Raw genomic sequence first — 20216 nt, forward strand, 5'->3', positions numbered from 1 at the left:
GAAAACCCAAAATTAAATTAGAGATATTACAACTTCCCAGAGCTTTAGGGGGGTGGGGGTTACCAAACATCGAAAATTATGCTCTATCTGTACAAGCCAGGATCATTTCTGCCTGGATACATGGACACCCTGATTCACCTTGGCTCAACATTGAAACATCATTATGTAAATCCTGCTCACCTGCTAACATGCTAGGAAGACGGTTGAACGACTTGCCACAAATAATGAAGGATAATCAGTTGATAAGTAATGTCTTGTGGGCATGGGAAAAGCTGAGAAAACTGTTTAAGAGTAATCACCGGCTTAATATGGTATCAACACTTATAGACAACCCAGATCTCCTGCCTCGAGACATAGGCTCGAGTTTTTTGGGTTGGCATAAAGCAGGCATAATTAGAATTTCTGATCTCTTTGAACATGGGGCATTCAAATCGTTTGATTCTTTAAAAACACAGTACGCGTTATCAAATAAGGAATTCTATAAATATTTACAAGTTAGGCATTATGTAATGAAGGAAGCAAAATCATTGATACACCCAACAGACTCGTATAGACTGGAAAGGTTCCTTCTTGAAAATAGGGACCACAAACATTTTATATCAAAATTCTATTCTGAGATCTATCAGCTAAATTTGGACAAACTGGCATGGTTGAGGAAATCCTGGGAAACTTTACTTAAATGTGAAATAAGCACGCAATTATGGGATAAAATCCTGCTCCTGCCATCTAAAATTTCTGTCTGTAACAGATTTAAAGAAATGCAGTATAACATTTTGCATAATGTATATATTTCTCCTTATATTTTTAGCAAGTACAATGCGGGAACTTCTTCAAATTGCCTCAAATGTAAAATTTCTGTGGGCACCAGGTTTCACTGTTTGTGGGAATGTGATGTCATTCAGTCATTTTGGAAAGATGTATGTGCCAAAATCAGTACAGCTATTGGTCAAATTGTGTCAGAAAACCCACTGATATGTTTGCTGGGACATATTCCTAAATCACTAGTAAAATATGAGCATGTTATACAGTCACTGTTAATGTTAGCAAGGAAGGCCATTATGGTGAAATGGGTGGGTAGTGAACCCCCCTCCATTTCTTTATGGAAATCGTTAATAGCTGATGTCATGACTCTGATTAGACTTGGACATTACATGGATGGAAGCCTTCAATTCTTTACAAACACCTGGAGGAGACCACTGGAAACACTGGGAGTGGAATGTAAAATGGACTCTAACGGACAATTGCTATGGACATAGAACTCATGGATGGACTCTTATATATACATGTGAGATGTAGTGCTGATATTGTTTTTGATTTTTGACCAGTCTTCTACAAAGTTTGTATGTTTGGGAGAAATTAAATAAAAGTAAAAAAAAAAAAAAAAAAAAAAAAAAAAAAAAGTGAAAGGCGAAGGGGGGTCCTAATTAGCCGTTGTACTTTGATGTGTCCACCACCTGCGCTGCCTATGAACCTTTCAATTAATCCATCCCCAGCTAAGATGGCTGCATCAGCTATTCTCTCTGCGCTGCCCATCCGTTCCTTTTTACTCAATCATGTCAGAAGCCCCAGTCTATTTAGCCGAGAGAGCTCCATTAAGAAGACAGAATTCAGCAGCCGAGGGAAGAAAGGACGTGAATTGCATGAAAATAGCTTCTAGAAAATATAGCAAGAATTTGACAATGAGAATAACAGAAGTGAACCTTGCGGTTGTGTCGTGAAAGGTGTCTGGGACCGAACCAAAAAGAGCAGAACAGGAGTAAATAATTGAAGATGTAGGAGAAAGTCTGGGAGATACACTGAGCTTTTGGTAAACCAGCATTCATGATGGTGCCGCTGCTGGCTTGTGTTATATGAACACCTTGGACTCTATATTCAGTCTTTAAAGCCACTTTGGATTACTGCTTGGTGAATGTAACCATGGAGGCACATTAATAATAACACAGAAATTTAGATCATCTGGTGCATCTGTTCCTCTGGTCCACATGCAAATTGTGTTTCTAATAAATCGTTTTGAGGAGGTTTTTCCTGTTATATATACTGGTAATGGATATTCAGGGATACAAAACCCATTTTAAAAAGCAATTATCAAAACACTACACCCATCTTATCTTGGTCTGGATATGTGTGTCTAAGTTTTAATATCAAAATAACATTAATAGACTTTGAGGGCATTACTACAAATAACAATGAATCACTCTAGCAGCAACAAGCTCATACTGGTTCCCATAAGCGTCGTTAGACCTATTTAAGGGTGGCTTCAGTCACCCTTTCTTTGGCATTAGCCACCCTATAATTATTTTTAAAAAAAATTTTAAATAAAAAAAAAAATATTTTTTTTTCTGTATTTATTTTTTCCTCATATTTTCCCAAAACAAATGCAGTAAAGCACCGAATAAAAGCCATAAAGAAGACAAGTTAATCTGAACAATCATAGGAGTAACTTCCTTAAGGACTGGTGTGGACATGTCCCCACCAATATTTTGTACACGTATTTTGCTTTTTGTGCTGTGTATATCTGATTAAAACCCCATTCATGCCGCTCCTCAGAAAGAAAATAAAAAAAGTTCTCCCCGCTGCTCACCGTCCACAAACCCCGACAAAAAACTCAGAAAAAAGATTCTGTTGCCTCTCGCTTTCTCCCCATCACCCCCCCTCCAACCTCTCCCCATAACATTTGAATTGAAGATATCCGCGGGTGACGGGTCGGGTTCGGTAGTCATCCTAACGGGTTCGGGCGGGTGCGGGTTGGTAAAACTCGACCCATGCAGGTCTCTAAGCTACACTACATTCAGTATCGTTGCCATAGAAACAGACAACAGCGCCAATATATTTCCCACAAAAAAAACAGGACTTTCAGTCCATTACAATTTTCCGTTTTTAGAGGGTTGTTTATTTTGCATTTATTTTATTTATTTGCCCCTTTTTCTTTTATATGTACACGTACATTTAAGATTTAACGTGTTATGTTGACAACTCATGAGCAAGCTGCTTTTTGCAAACTAGCAGGAAGGTAAGGATAGGATCTCCATTCTACAGATAGAGAAATGTTAATAGAATAGACATCCATGATTTGTTCTAGGTTTTGTCCCTCTCTTCTTGTCCCTTTTTCCTCTCTATTTATCAGCGTTCTGATGGCATTTTAGCCAAAGGATTTTTATCAAAAACATAATTAATGTGCACAAATAAGGATTAGTTGTATTAACCATACATGGAAACAGAGTTTTATGGGGCCCCCAGAACTTGGGGCCCTGGGCAACTGCCTAGTATTGCCTAATGGTAAATCCCCCCCTGGATACCCTGCTAGTGGATGTTCTTGACAGAAAGACGGAGTTGCTTAATCATATTCTGCTTAAGGCCCCATAAGATCTTGTCCGAGTCCTAGTTTAAAAGTAAATTAATTTTAAAAAGTGACCCAAAATTGACTGTCAATAAATGTTCTACAAAATTGATATATTTATTTGATTTCTTTGATTTGTACTGTCTTTTTAGATTTATGTGATATTTTTTGCACAAAATATATAAGTGAATATTGTAACAGTTATGTTTTCAACTGTAAGCATTAAATTGATAAATGTTATTCGCATTTTTTTGGCTTTATCCTTTCCAACAAAAAAAAAGGCGTCGCGCAGGTAGCTCCCTTTCCTTATGAGCCGTCCCCACCAACTTTCAACACAAAGTTACACCCTTGTCTTAGATAACGCCTTAGCAGGTGCACTGAAAAAATTCGGCGCGCGCTGGGCGCGCGCATTATCTTCTAGGGGCTGAGCCACCCTTGTCTCTTAAACCTAGAGACGCCCCTGCTGGTTCCTTTTTTATCCAATTAAAAGCTCATAGATGTTTTATATATTATCCATATGCTGACCAACTAAACTCAACTGAATATACTCCCACCACCTTTACAATGTTCAGCAAAGGGACTAGTCTGATTGGTAAAAGCAACATTGACTGAGATGGGTTATATCACTGCCAAAAAGTGATTGTTTCCCAGTTTATAAAACTTTTATTATATCTCAGCTCTAATATTACTGTTATTCAAAGTATTTAAAGATTCATATTTACATTTTTAAGAGCCATTATGTACGTTTTACTGAAAAATATCCTAAAAAGTACCTTTTTTTTTTACCCATAACGACTAAAACATGGTTTGATCAGGAGACTGACAGGTAAGTAGTTCAGAGCTCATGCATAAGCTTTTAGTATATTTAATGAATTTACTTCAGGTTGGAAGTTCCCATGCTGTTCGGCAGATGTGACAACAAGCGTGTCCATGTTGAATGGGTCCAACCTAGCAAACAACCAAAGTGTTGTATTTAAGATGGATTTTGTTCCATAATCAGAATCGTAAGGCATTGAGCGTAACTCAGACACTGATGGCAACTCCACATAATGTCAAAAAAGTTTACAAAAAAAAGCTAAAAACTCGTTAAGTATTTGGGTGAGCTACAAAAAACGAGCAAAAGATGGCTGCAATTCTGTGTTCTGGCCACAGGTGGCAGTATCATAAGAAGACTCCATAATGCCTCTTTAAGTTTGGTTAAGTTTGAACACAGATGCACCTATATTTTTTTCTTTGCATTTTCTTCTTTTTTCTGTATCTATTTTGTGTGCTACTAAGAGCTGTGGTAATAAAATAATTCCACTATTATGAGAATGATAAAGTTCAAATTATTTATTTGTCAAGTCTACAAAATTTAGACTGGTCCAAATTGAGCTTTATAATTGTGAGGTTTAGGTTTAATAAACTACTATTTTATTAGTAAGGATACAAAAATGAAGGACTTAAAGGCTTTTGTTGCATAAGAATCTCTTTCAAAATCAAAACAGCAAATATGGATAAACATGAAGGGACAGAAAAAAAAAAATCTACACTAAACGCAGACTCTTCTAAACAAGGCTTTAGTTAACTGTTTAGTTTTCAGAATGAAATATCCTTCTATCTGTTTTTTAAAATTTGAATTAATTTCGACCTAAAATTTTGGGACAGTCCTTACCCTCGCACTGCTTTAGTCATACTCTGGATCCTTCTCTTGTAAAACTCTTTTTATGAAGATTTAACTTCATCAACTTCTAATAGCGCAGCATAGATATTATAGTGTTCTAAATCCAAGTAATACAAAATATGACATTCAGTGAATGGTGTAAAGTGGCATGCGCTACCTTCATTTTTGTCCTGCAAGTCCCCTGAACTGTCTTCATGGATGTAAGAGGACATTATTTCGAATAAAGGTCCCCAAAGATAGACAAATGATGTGTCCCACCTCACGGTTAGAAAGATGAGTTGTTTGCAAATGGCAAGAAAAAGTTTTGGTACCTCAGCAGAAGGTTACAAGTCCTGATTGGGCATGAATATGATAGATGTAAGACGAGCTCAAATCCGTTCGCCTCCCTTCATTCCTGGTGACCTTTCTTATGTTCTGGAGTTAGATCCAGCTCATGCCTTAAAGGGGGCAAAATATTTGCTTCTTCCACATCTTACTTATTTTGATTATTAAATGCCTTTTTCAATTAAAAAATACCCCCCCACACACAAACACACACAACTGATGCACCACTTTCTGTTGCCACTTTGTCAGTGTCAGGAAAAAGGAGCTGAGGCCAAGACTGCCCGAGTGTGAAATTAAACAGGTGATAAATTTCCCTGTATGGCCAAAAGTGGGAACACTGTAATTTTTCTTTACTACTAAATAAAAGCAAGAGAAAACAACTTTGTTTTTTATGCTGTGCCCTCCTCCAATAAGACTAATGAGGGTGGGTTTTAAGGCGGGTCTACGTAAGCTTATAAATCACACGTTCATTTCCTCTAAAGGCTTATCTTTGATTTCTTACTGGTGATGTAGGGCTTTGCTGCTGTCAACAGTGGTGGCAAGAAAAAACAATATAATATGTAGTGACAGGAGGCTGGTGGGGGGGGTTCTCTTTACACGCCCTTTTTTTTTTGCCAAAACTCACCCCTCGTACATCTCCGTTGGGGTAAATTTATGAGAGATAAATCATTTTTTAACACAGGCAGTGCAGCGAAGATACATCAAAAGGAGAAAACCAACAGCTTGGTTTAGATTGTGTTACATTTCTGCAGACTTCCAGTCGTGGGTTTGGGTCAGACTCGTGGGGGCTAAAATAATCTAGGGGGAAAGAGGGAGAAAAGACTAGTTGGCCCCAGGGTGATATCATCGATTTCTGACCCATCTTTACCCCCTTGTGAAAAAGGCACTGGTGCCTCTTTTTGTCAGGGAGGCCCAATTTTGACAGAGAGGAGTGCAGAATTCACAGAGAGAAATGAGTGGGTGGGACAGCAGGGAGCGGTGTGGAGCACAAAAAAAAGAGGATTCTTTTGTGTAAGCCTGATGGTTTTCTCTGAATCAAAATGAGCAAGTGATGGAAAAAGCAGGATGTTCACAGACTCCCTCGGGGAGGCAGATGAGAGCATTTTTGTCTAACTCCAGACAGCCAACACACTGCAAAAAATATAAATCTCAATAAGTTATTTTTTCTTAAAATAAGTGTGTTTTTCCTTGATTTGAGGAGATAAGTAAGACACTTTGCCAATGGAACAAGACAATTTCCTTTTAAAATAAGAAAAAACTATTTTATCGTCTTATTTCAAGTAAATATTATCTAACTATCTTATTTTAAGAGAGAAAATACTCATTCCATTGGCAAATCATCTTATTTACCTGCTCAAATTAAGGCTAAATATACTTAATTTAAGCCATTTTTTACTTATTTCTGGATTGTTTTTGCAGTGCAGACAATGGGAAGCGTGTGCCTGCAAGTCAGCGTTGAGGGTTTACAGCCTCACTGTTCCTTGTGCCCTACACACAAAAAGGTCACATATCCCAGTCAATGAAATGATGTTAAATGGACTGCTGGAGCTCTGGTGGCCTGATTTGCCTCTGGGGCCTGTGGTGGCAATATGGCTGACAATTATAACACAAAAAGAGGAAAAAAAAAAAAGAATGAAACACCCCTGGGTAGCAATCGAAATGGAAGTAGATTCTCCTCATCTGTTTGCCCAGTCCTCCAAACTACATCCATTTTTCTTCTCTCCAGCGATCCCTCCTGCTGGCAGGTGTAATCTGCTCCCCTTCACACCTTGTCAGAAGATGACTATGTTCACTGTGGCGACCCTCTACCCACAGGGGAACATCGCCGCCGCTATCTGCATGACAACCAGAGGCTGGGCACGCTGCTGCCGCCACAGTTTGAAGGGCTGAGTGAGGGGACGCTGATAAGTATTCTGCTGAGGCTTGTCAGAGCAGATCAAGATACGATCTGCACGGTAAATTAGGTTCTATTTTCCTTCAGCGTCGGGGGGGGAGAAACGGCACAAGCTGCAGCCATGGAAAATCAGGGATACTCACATTAGATGCCATCGGTCACACATTTAGAAGCCTAATTGGATAGAAAGGCTTCATAAACGATGCCATGTGTTTGTCAGAGCACAAATGAAATATGGTCGCAGTGTCGGGAAAATCTGTGTGAAATCCTTTATCTTTATGAGATCAAACGCTTCATTCTGACAAGTTTTTTTTTTTTTTTTTTACTGAATACTTGCCTTTTTTATATGGGCAGTTCTGGCAATTAGAAGCCCAATTAAAGACAGTCATTTCCTTTTACAAACAGATTAAGGATTTGAAAAACATCATTACCACCTTATCTTAATTTTGCATTTGAAGAAGCAAGGAAATGTATCACTGGTGCTTAGATAGAGGACGCAGGTGAGCCACCTGTGATGACAAGTAAGACACTAACGATAAAAAGAGAATTAATTGGTTCTCTTAACTCTCAATTAATATGTTTCTGTATGATTTCAACATTTGCACTGCAGCCATTCCAATACGAATAAGTCGGTTTTTGATAATATAACTGTAATTTCCCCTTGTTTTGAGTAGGTACAGTAAGACAATTTACCAAAGAAATAAAATTATTTAGTTTCAAGAGAAAAAAATCAACTTCATTTTCTTATCTAATTATTTATTTTTAAGGTAGAAATACTCATTCCATTGGAAGAACCTCTTACCTACCTGCTCAAAAGAAGGACAAATACACTTATTTAAAGTTCATTTACACTCAGAAGGTTAAGATTTTAAATAAATAAAAGATGATTTGATCACAAATTAAATATTCTTTAGTTTTTTCTTATTAGTGCTAAAAAAATATCAACTGATTAAAGAATAATAAAAGGATTTTAAAATGTAAGCTAGCAGAGTTTAGATTTTGACCCAGCAGAATGTCATTCAACAGTTTTAAATTGCTAAAATAACAACAGAAATGTGACTTAAGGACATACTGTCCACAGATACAACACCGGGTTAAGTTAAAAGTAACCCGGCATAAGTCAGATTGATGCTGTGTTCAAATTGCATCGCAGGAATCGATCTGGAAAGCCTCATGTTTGCAAAAGCGAGGGATATTCAGCACAATTCTTGAACCTGATTGGGTACTGCCTTCCCTGTCAAATTTTAAGCCAATCACAGCAGCAGTGGTTTCAAGAAGTTAACTGATTTTTAAAACTCTTACCCAATCCGTATTCTGTCAGACCAGCATACCTACAGTCAATATGCATGCGCAACATGTCAGATTTGCATATATCCCTTTAGTTTTGCAAGAAAAATAGACTTAAACGACCTCAACGGGCTTGTATCCTTTTACTCATGTACAAAAAAAAATATTTAAGGTCAGATCGCCATACGATAAAAAAAACCCCACCAAAAATAAAGTAATTAAATAGATTTTTTGACTAAAGGGATACATGCCCATTGGGGCAGTTTAAAGTCTATTTTTTGTACAACACTAAAGGGATAAATGGGTATTGACTATTAGCCTGACGTAGTCCTACTCAATTCTAGTCAGACCGAACTTCCCGACCTCAAACATTGTGGGCGGGATTAAGTTCGGAATGGCACCCAGGCTAATTGACTATAGGTATGCTGGTCTGACCTGGTAAACTCATCTGACAGAACACGGCAGTGCAAACCTCTGCCCATCCACAAAGGCAGAAGTCCAACATTCTTTTCCTCATCTTTTCAAAATGAAATAGAGACCATTCCAGCTAAAACTGCCATGTTTGTTCTGCTTCAGCCTTTCGCCTCTGGTTAACGTATTTACGTCATACTTGTCACAGCAATTCATTTGGAAACCTTTCTGTATCGAGGAAAACGCATCAGCTGCAGATGTATTTTCAGGAGTTTGTGAATTCCGAAATCTTGCAATAATTAGTTTTGTTTACAAGGTATGGTTAGAAGCTTTGTTTGGTCTAAATGGTCCCCTATGTAGAGTCCTACCAGTCCTTTAACCGACCGTCCACAATGCATTGTTTTATTCATATGAACAGTTTAGCAGGTCAAATTGCTCCATTTTTGTGGTGCACCAATCACTCCTCAATAATCAAAATTGAACACATTCCTCTTCATCGGCTCAGTTCAGCATTTAGCGGATTACTGTCAGATAAATCTGCATTATAACATTATCAATTATTATCTTTGTCATAACATCAACAAACTAAATTTACTTTGATGCACCTTCTGGCATAAAGACAATGTTTAAAAGTTTTACTTAGTCAGCAGAATTCTGACGGGTGCATTTTTAATTGACCTGAATTCAGTTTATTTATGTAGCTCCAATTCCCAAAACATGTCATCTCAAGGCACTTTAGTTAGACAATTCAATCAGATCAAACATTAAGATTGGTTAAAAATGTTCAACCTAAGTTAGACAAGCTGACTGCATCAACTCATTGACTTTATACTGTAGATATTGCCTCCTTCACTCAAGCAATGCCAGATTATTGTTTTTGTAAATCTACTTGCTATGACTTCCAGATCCTCAGAGGATTAGGATATCCTGGTATTTTACAGGCAAAAATGTCTTATTGCTGCATTTTTTAACCTTTAAATGAAATATAAACATCACAGCACAGAATTGTACTCTGAAGTACTGAAGTGTATTTTAAAACTGTTCGTGTAACCATTCTGAGTAAACCAGCGATTGTTTAGAACAGGGGGACAGACCAATAACTGCTGTTAGGGTCTCTGGGGTTTGGCTGTTTTTCTGGTGTGAGTGAGCTTCATGTCACAGAGAGGATCTTTGTGGAGAATACATCTCAATCAAGATGACTAGCGTGTATATAAGGAGGCAAAGGATCATCTCTCTACGCTGGATGGTTACCCCGACAGTATTCCAGCCAAAGACCTAAACCAGGAATATCTTTCTTGTTCAAATGTGTCTTTTTTGTGAATCTTTAATAATGTGGACTCTGTTATTGTTCTGGACAACCAGTGAGCCTCAGTTTATCTCTGATCTTCACCTGTTTGCAGCAGTTCTCAGTCCTCATCACCTCCTATCTGCTTTCCAGTACGACATCTCTTGCAGGTACCAACGCTCTCGGATCTCACTCACATTCTACTGGACCTTTGGGGCACAGCCTGCAAAGCCCACTGAGTTAACCCTTTATGGGGCACTCAGAGAAATACTTTGAAAATCAAAATTTCAAGCCAATAGTGTTATTGGAATTCAATAGAAGACCTTATTACCTTTGTAACTTTCAAAAAGTACATATATTTTGATGGCAAAAATGAGTGTCAATGTAATAACAACTAACAGCAACTTGCCCAAATATATTAAGAAAAATAACAAAGAAATTCATGAAAAACACTTACAATTTTTTTGGTTTATAAACCTATATATAATTGTTAATTAGGCTTCATAACTTTTTAACTTTTCAATTAGCTTTTTTACTTTTTTCTTGACTTGTTAACTTTTTTTCAGCTTAATTTACAGTAGGTAATATTCAAGGGCTCATCTAATTGGTTAAATGCCAAAATTAGATGTACAGCCATGTTGCAGTATCTTTGCTGAATGGCTGGATATAGATCTTGTGTTTCTAGACCTCACTGAGGGAGTGGGGGACTCCATTTGTAAGGGGTATGCAAGTCATCAAAAACGGCAACTTGCCCTGTAAATGGTTAACCTCTCCTTTATCTCTCAAGTACATCAAATCAGTCATCAGATGTCATCAACCAACTCGTTTCTGATCAGTCTGCTTTCTCCCCTCAGACCGACCAGAAGGATACTGATCTTGTTTGCTTTTTATAAATAAAACGTTAAAATTCACAGGTTCTCAATATGATTCTGGATGTGGGTCAAAAAAACGCACAAGCCAACGTGGCAACTGCAGCCTTTAAATAAAGCATCTATCTGGGGTTTGTTGATAAAATGTAAACATCCCAGGCTCCTGCTACAGTTCACGTTTCTCAGACTTTACAGAAACTTGTGTTGATATCAGATGCCTGACGAGCTGCCGGAGTTATTTTCGCATTCTGAAAATCCACAAACGACTGTACCACAGGTCAGTTGGGAAAGTTAATTACACCACTTCAATGGATGATTGGTTAACATAATTACAGCATTTCAAAGTCCATTTCCTACCTTCCTCGCAGCTGCCGGGCTTCGCCACATCAATTTTCATCTTCTGCGTGCAGGACGACCTGTGGAGCTCGCACTCGTTGTCGTAGGTGATGCCGTTACTGCCGCACACCGGAGAGGTGGCCTCGCCTGAGCACTGCGGGCACTCGCACTTCTTCTCCACACACCGGGCACCCCAGCTACAGACGGTGCTGCCGCATGTTTCTGTAATGAGAGAGACTGTAAGGACCATCTCAGTCATTTAAATTAGATTTTATCCCCCATCAACCTGGTTTAGGGTTTAAGGTTTGTATCCTATATTTAATTTCCTGCTTTAATCCAGTGGGACTAAAAAAATAAAGATCAGAAATCTTTCTGTAAGAGTCACGGTTTGTTTCTAACCCAAAAACAGAAAGCGTGACGAACTGAAATGACTGCTGACATGCTGCATGAGTGTTCATGTTACGTACTGCACTCTCCCTGGCTGACCACCCGCAGCTCCATCTGCTCCTTGCAGGAGCGCACATTCAGCTCACACTCGCTGCCGTAGGTGTGGCCGTCGCTGCCGCAAACGGGCTGGTGGGACTCGACACACTCGGATGGGCACACGCACTGACCGCTCTGGGCGTCACAGATCGCCCCGAAGGAGCAGTTGGTGCAAGATTCATCTGGAGAGAAAAACAAAAAGAAGGGTCAGGACTTACTATGCTGGAGTTTATGTGTGTGTGTGTGTGTGTGTGTGCAGCCACGGTGAAATTAGCACATAACTTCTTTTCTAACTTATGTTATCAATATGCAAATTCTAAAGCCTTACTTAGATTTTAATGATCCTTGAAAAATTCCTCAAGTGAAAGTGCAATTTTTTTGGCATTTTATCTTTCATTAGCTTCCAAACATTCATCCGTACATATAAAAAAAAAAATCCTAATCAGCAACGATATTAATATGTCATTAAGGACTTTCGGTAATGAAAAATACTGCTTGCTTTTGATTCTTTGGTAATTAGTGAAATAAGCTGATTCGGGCTGACATTTCAGATCTGTAAAAATCTAACAGTGCAACCTGCAAAAAAAAAAATTAATAAATAAAAATAAAAAAGGCCCTTTAGCAGCAACTTGGGACCGGATCATAAATCAGCTTAATAAGTGTTTTTCATATTAGGTGATACTGAAGTGCTGACGAGTAAAATTAAAAAAATATAAAAGTGATTTAAAAATTAAAATACTATATGAAGCCCAAACAGTGAGGTGATGTTTTTGGATGGTGCTGAAATCAATTTTCTGTGCGATTGTCAGGTTTCTGCCCTTTGCTTGGGTTTATTTTTAAGTTTTTTTTGTGTTCTGTGTCTTTGTAGTTATTTCTACCAGTGCCGAGTTCTTAAGTTACCCTCTGTTGCTCCCTTGTCCTTGTTTTCCTTTCCCCTTGGCTTCCTCCTAGTTGGTCCTGCCCACACCTGCTCCCAATCTGCTGATTGGGAGCGATTTGCTGGTTTGTTGTTTTGTTGCTTCCTCATCTCTGGTTCCCCACATGTGTTCTCCCTGACACTTTGGTTATCTGTATTTTGGTTCTCAGTATTTTTGTATTTCTGCCTCAGTTACTGTACCTATTAAATCTGCAAGACTCAACTCTGCCTCCTGATATCTGCATTTAGGTCCTCAAAGCCCTCCACCCAACCGTGACATCAACATTACATCAGATTAAAAATAAATCAGCCAAGATATCAGGTAGAAAACTTTGAACTTCCTTTAAAACAGTTCCTCGTTTGGTACGATATTCAGATGACTAGAGGTCAACAATTCTTTCAACCATGGGAATGTCCAGATTTCTCTCTATTCATGTCTGTATACCATAGATGTGAAGATACTGGATGAATTTAGATCATGGCAGCAAAATCTTGTGTAACGTTTTACGTAGACTGGGAAATGATGGTAAACAAACCTTGGCTAATGTTGCTAATGCTACATCCATGTGAACATACAAACACAAGTCGTATTCATGTGTGTACCCTTGAGGAATAAATGGGTTGTCAGAGTTGCTGTCATGACCAGATAACTGCAGGTGTGCTTCCTTCACACCTGCCACCCATCTTCTCATCATCTGGACTTTATTATCAGCCAGTTTCTCATTGCCGAGTTTGACCCTTGTGGTAACCTAGATCACTTAGAGCTTCCTGAGTATTTTTGATGCTTTTCTTGAGAACAAACCACCTAACTGCAGAATTGTCTTGTTTTTTCTCATTAAAAGCTGCTTTGACATTGCCTGCCAAGGCACACCTGTCTACTTTCTAACACACCCATTCAGCTGGAAGCTTCATTCAGAGCTATTCTCTCCCACTCCTAATGGCTTCATTACTGCTCCAACCAGTAAGGCCTCTTTACCTTCATCTTCTCAAATTGACTCGTTATTTTTTTTCTATTTCACCACTGAATCTCCTCTTCAGTGACCTGCGCCCTATTTGGAGCACAGCACATGCATAAAACCTGCATTGTGAAGAATAATCAGACCTGTACAGAAATATGACAACATAAACACAGATTCTATAAAATACACTCTGCGATTAGCAAATGCTTTGTCAAGCAGACATAGACACTGATAAACCTCTGTGAGAGAGCGGCCATCTTGGATCAGACCAAGCTGCAATCAGAGAGAATACACATAATTTGAGTGTGAACTGTCAGCTGATTTCCAGATAAATTGGCTGAATGAGAACATCAACATATCAGGGGCTACATGGGACCGAAAGATTTAATATAAATGTTTTAATTTCATAAACAATTTAGAATTTGTACTTGTACTTACATTTGTATTCTCTAAATGATCATGCAGTGTGGCGCTGCAAGCTTGCAGCATGTACCACACAAACACCTCTGGATTCTGCATAAGTACTAGGATGAACTGGAAAAACCACAGGGTGTATTAAAGCTGCAGGCGTGGTGTCTGTGCATTGTATTTCTGTGCAGAACATGCATACATCAAGTATAAATCTTCCTTTACTGGCATCCCTAACAGTTACTGTAACTTGTGCATCCATTCAAATGTTTGCTTTATTATTTCAGGTTGCTCAAGAGTGTCAAGAAACACCAGAATAGTGACCTGTGAATCGCGAGGGCGTAGATAAAGCACTGAAGTCACTCCTTAAAATCAGAAAACCAGGAGAACATACTATTCAAAATGGAGTAGATGTGTCTTTAACTTTATAGGTGAGGAAATGGTTACAGCTAGTGGTTGGCGTTAAAAGGTATAGTGAAGGATGTTCTTTTTCTGGGTGGATCATCAAAATAAGTGGTCCTCCTAACTGTCAATCATTCTGGTGATATGTTTACGTAAGGCCATCCCGTCTGACATAGTGGAGAAATTGCAAATCATTTTCGGAAAGTAAGTTTGTATGAACGATGCAAACAGCAACTTTTAAACAGCACTTTTAAACTCGTCCGCGTTTAATAAGTGTTTCCTCTTGGTAGCGGGTACAGGGTTGTGCATGTGAATTTGTTTTTTTAAAGTGGAGAGGGCGGGTCTTCTCAGAAATACGCAAAAATCCTCCACTATACCTTTAATATAAGTGGTTTAACTGCGAGAAAAGAAGCTGCATAAAGGTTTAACAGATTTTTTCCAGATATAGGGACTTATTTCAGTTTGCCATACAGTAAACAAAGATGCCAAAACATGCAAATTCACCTAACTGATAAGATTACTCACAAATATATGGTTGTTTTGAATAATCCAATGAGATCTAATGAACCAATGAGATATGATAAAGTAGCAGACCTATCAAATAAAAGATAAAGGCTTTTGGAAAAACAACAACTCTGCTTAACAAATTATCTGCAGGGGAAGTAGGGCTTAAAGAAATGATGGATAGATGGCTTCCATTACTTGAAGCACCAAAAGATCCCTTTCCAGGAAGTTAAATAACTGAACAGATATAAACTTTGAAAAGAGAGAGAGGAGGATTCAGGAAGAACATCTCTCTCTGTAGTACTCCATTATACAGCCTTTATGGGAGGCTGGTCAGAATCTCAAGCCATTCCTGTGAAAAAGCCGCATGAGAGCCCGGCTGCAGTCTGCCAAGTAACACTTACAGCGTTCTAAAAGCACCAAGGAAAAAGATTCTCTGGATTGATGAGACGAGAATTGAATGCTTTGGCCTGAATGCCAATTGCTGTATCTGTTGAGAGCCAGCTACAGCCCATCACCTGGCTACACCAGCCCTGTGGGGAAACGTCGTGCCAGCAATGGTTTTTCTGTAGATGCTTCAAAGCTGCAGGTACTGGGAAATAAGTCAGACATGAGTGAGAGAGTAACACTCTCAAACTTGTATTTGCAAGTTTGTTGAGTTGAAATCATCTTCCCGACAATATTCAGTATATTTCCCTTCCAAACTCTATTCTGAAAACAGCAGATAATGGTTATATTTCTTCTATATTATTCTTCTAAACAAAATAGAAGGAAGCTATTGTATTCTTCATAATATGTCAGGATCCTTTCATGTATCAGGAAATGAGTTTTCAATGTAAGGGAGCATTAGGACAGAACCAGTCAGGCCCCATGGGGGAAGAAGATGTTGCAGACAGAAGTGAAAACACCGTTCTCTCTGATACCAATTACAACTCAAGGACTGCATTAGCTTAGCTCCCTATCACAATCAATTACTGTGCAGCCTAATAACTACTGATGACTTAGCTCTAATTGAGAGAAGTGAGGCTGCCCACTGCAACCTTCCATGTCATTAATCTGTTTATAACTCCTTCAGTCTTTCACTTCCTCCATCTAATCATCTAATGCTGACATCCTCCCTTTTCTCTGACTAAAAGCCTGGACTCGGCTCTAGTTAAGCCAGCATGTAATCTCACTACGTGTCTATTTGGAAAAAAAAATATTGCTTCTTTTTAATCACACTCTTTTAAAAAAACATTTCCTAAATTTAGAAGATGCTTGGGGAATATTTCTAAAAAAAGATGATGGTTGTGCCAGCTTAGTCATTCAGCTATCAGGCTGATAAACTAGTACACTGTATAGTAGTAGTCAATCAAAAGTTCCCCAATATCTTGATTGGCCCTCAGCGGCTCATTTGCTCACCGCTTACAATTCGTTTTTAAACATAAATCTTTGTACAAAAATATTCTTTAAGTCATGATTTTAGGACATTAAAATCTAAAGAGAAGTGCCTTCTCCTTTTCAGACCCTGTAATTTAGTGAAAGGCTGGAGTCAGAGTACAACAATATGCAAGAAGGTTCCGGGGTCTTTCTGCATGGAGTTTGCATATTCTCCCTGAGCATGCGTTGGTTCTCTCCGGGTACTCCGGCTTCCTCCCACAGTCCAAAAACATGACAGTTAGGTTAATTGGCTTCTCTACATTCTTCTTAGGTGTGAGTGTGAATGGTTGTATGTCCTGTTTGTCTCAGTGTTGCCCTGCAATGGACTGGTGACCTATCCAGGGTCTACCCCGCCTCTCACCCGTAAACAGCTGGAGATAGACACCAGCACCCCTCGCAACCCGAAAATTGATGAGAATGGATGGGTCACTCCAGTGAATGGAAGTTGGAGGGGATTTTGCTGGGAGTTCCAGGGAAGTGGGCTGCCATTAGTCTGGTGTTTGACGGGAAGGGCCACACTGGAAAAAAATCTAAATCTAGTCATTGTTTCTTAAAATAAGTGCATTTGTTTTGGAATGTGGAGGTAAAAAAGACATTTTGCCAATGGAACGAGACAATTTACACTTAAGATAAGAAAACACATTATCTTAGTTCACGTTGATATTATCTAAGAGTAAAAATACTCATTCCATTGGCAAACTATCTAATTTAACTACTCAAATTAAGGGTAAATACACTTTAGAAATTTTAACCTTTGTCTAGATCGTTTTTCCAGTGCATTTTGAATGGCTGCTACTGTAAAGGACTTTCACAGTACTTTTTGGTTTAAACCAGTTCTGAGACAGAAGCTCAAAAAAGTTTGACCTACCGTTGCCCTAATAGCTCGGTTGCTAACTAAAGTTACAAAAAATGCAGTTTGAATGAAACATAGCAAGTTTTTCTCTATAAATATAAAAGAACATGAATCAGAGAATTTAATTACATGTCTTATTACCCCAAACATACGCGAGTACTTGCTTGGTGAAAGTGTCATCAATGCTAAATGCTAACTGTTAGCAATGACTGAGGTTTCTCCTCGTTTCCTCTTATAACTAAAATACATCTGGTTGTCTCTAACTAAAACGTTCAAGTTTTATATTTATTTATATTTCTTTATAGTTCTTAGATTAACCTAACAGCCATTCTTTGAACAATTGTAGATTTATCTGACAAACTGGGGATTATCTAGAAAGTTCTCAGAACAGATATAAATACCTTCCTGTCTCACCCCTACAAGTGTTTTAGAGACATTGTGTTTAAAAAAACCTTTCTGTTGGAGCTTTCTGTCCCCAAAATAAATAAACCTAAAATATATGCTTCTGTAAAATAGGCTTGCTTTGGCCGTGGCTCTTCTGAGGTCGTCGCAGCTATAAATCAGGAAGGTGAGTGTTGTCCTTTATCAGGCTCTGTGTCCTGATAGCAGCCTCTCGCTCTTTTTTTTTTATCAGCTCCTTCCTCTGGTGCCTGGCTCTCCGTGCTGCCTGATACTCCAGACAAATGTGTCTCTGACAGGAAAAAAAAAAGGTGAGGTGCAGTTCAAAGCCAGAAGAACATGGGGAATTGTCGTCATTACAGATAGAGTTAAGAAGTCCATTTTTTGCTCTCTCATTCTCTCATTCTGAAGTCTTTCTCATCATTTTTTTGGTTCCAGGAAGAAAACTCTCTACCTGTTTTTGAACTGTGATAAAGTCAGGGTTGCAACATTAGGCCACTCACACCTCATCATAAGAAGTAGGAAGCATCCAAGGGTTTTTGTCCTAATGCTTGGTAGCAAAATGGCTCACTACTAAGGCTGAATTTCTTAATTGGATCCCCTCAAGTGAAGCGGCGGCCAAGCGGTTAGAGCATAGAGCTTGGAGTTCTAGCCCCACTCCCACAGACTGCCACTCTAGGTTCCTGAGCAAACGACCCTTAACCCCACACTGCTCCCTGGGCGCTCCACAATAGCAGCCCACTGCTCCGCAAAAGGATGGGTTAAATGCCGAGGTAAATTTCTCCAATGTGAGATCAAAAAAGTTCAATTATGATGATATTAAATGCCAAAAAAACAACAACAATCGATTGGTAATTGATTTACCAATTGATTTGTTAAATTTAGTTTTAGATTCAAGATATAGGAAATGTCAATACTTGCATAAAAAAGACCGAATTAATGTACAATAATTTTAGATTTAGGGAAAAAGCTTGATTAGAAAACCATCACTCATTCTAAAAGGAGGGGGTCTCCTCTACTAATGCAAAACCCACCAAAGACAATGCACACATTTTTACAAGCTGCAAACCAGAGTATAATAAATATATACTGCAGATTTATGGACTTATTTTCAATTTGTGCAACAGTCTGAATGTAAATCAGAGAGAATGGGCAATCAAACATGGTAACCTGTATTTTCCAGCCAATGTAAGCCTCTGGACAGTTACTGGCTGAAAGATTTGGATATGCCTTATTTACATAAAGATGGGCTGAGTATTAAGCACGCTTTCATTGGCCAAATACTGGAGCCGGCACAGCGAGCACTGGCACTCACCTCTGTGGAGATGGGATGCTTTCTGTGCTGCAGACACGTAGGAGGAGATGTGGTGTGCAGACTGCCTCTAAGTTTTATATTCCTAAAGATACATTTATATTAAAGATAAAAGACTACCAACAAAAACGAAGGTCTTCTATAGAGCAGGTGATGAGTGGAGTTCAGAGGCAGTGTTCAGGGTTTCTGGGTGGTTCAGCTGTCCAATATAATATCAAAGTAATGTGAACATCTTTGTTTCAAGCAAATATATCACTGCGCAACAACTCTAAGTTTTGCTTATTTACTTAGATGGCTGTGTTGATTTTAAGATCGGAGTTGTTTTTCAATGGTTTTACATGAATCCCCTTTTTAAAAATATCTTAACAAAACCCTTCAATAAGCCTCCTTTCCCAAACAATCATAACTTTTTCTGTTGTTTTTACTCCCCTAAAAAGATTCAACATTTAATCCCCTGCATTCTAGATGCCTTTGATTTGTAGAGCTAAGCCTCTGCTGTGGTTTGCCTTTAGATGCCAGAGTGAGGAATAGGGGCAGGTTGGTATAAAAAGTGCCCTTGAAAGGATGAGGGATTGACTCACTGAGGAGGCAGGGGGGGAAAAAGAGCCAGCAGCTTTACAGCATTCTGCTGATATTCTTAGTGGGGACAGGCCTGAATTGGAGCTGAGGGGGTACGGGAGAGGTATTACCTCAGGATTAAGCAGAAAGAAGTAGGGTTGTTTGTGTTTTGAAGGCTTGTGAGCACGGCTGGGCGATAACAACTCCCCTGTCGATGCCTGCCTGGCTGTACACTATTAACTCTGCCCCCCGCTTGATTCGCTCCTCCTCATCTTATTCACCTTCATCTCCTTCCCTCCCAACATTTATCTATCCCTCCTTCCTCCGTCCTCCTTTCACTCTCTCTCTCGTTCAGCCACTCATCCTGGTGTGACCTACATTTTTTCACTCAGCTGAGAATATCATTTCCAACACCTGTGGGAGCTGAAAGAAAAAAGAAAACAGGAAGTTTTTTTCTTTTTGTCCAATGATCCAGGTGGCTAGGCCTTCATCCGTTTGCATCAAGTCATGCAAGTGGCAGCTTTTTTAGGGGCTTTGTCTATTAACTCAATGAACTTTTTTCCTGCCCGGCTGGCGAGAACACCAACTGCTCCAACG

The 20216-nt window shown here is 39.0% G+C and overlaps 1 protein-coding gene across 10 annotated transcripts in view; it reads right to left on the reverse strand.

Moving 5' to 3' along the window:
• Positions 1–20216, reverse strand: part of agrn (agrin) — a 454482-nt gene that overhangs the window by 103108 nt on the left and 331158 nt on the right. For all 10 annotated transcript variants that reach the window (XM_038289893.1, XM_038289889.1, XM_038289895.1 and 7 more), the window contains 2 exons: positions 11874–12071; positions 11428–11628 (listed from right to left, as the gene is read on the reverse strand). In XM_038289893.1, the coding sequence (XP_038145821.1) occupies positions 11428–11628; positions 11874–12071 (399 nt within the window). The remainder of the gene's footprint in view (positions 1–11427; positions 11629–11873; positions 12072–20216) is intronic.

The sequence above is a fragment of the Cyprinodon tularosa genome, unplaced genomic scaffold (assembly GCF_016077235.1).
Source record: "Cyprinodon tularosa strain WSP-4 unplaced genomic scaffold, ASM1607723v1 ctg273, whole genome shotgun sequence".
In the NCBI taxonomy this organism is placed as follows: Eukaryota; Metazoa; Chordata; class Actinopteri; order Cyprinodontiformes; family Cyprinodontidae; genus Cyprinodon; species Cyprinodon tularosa.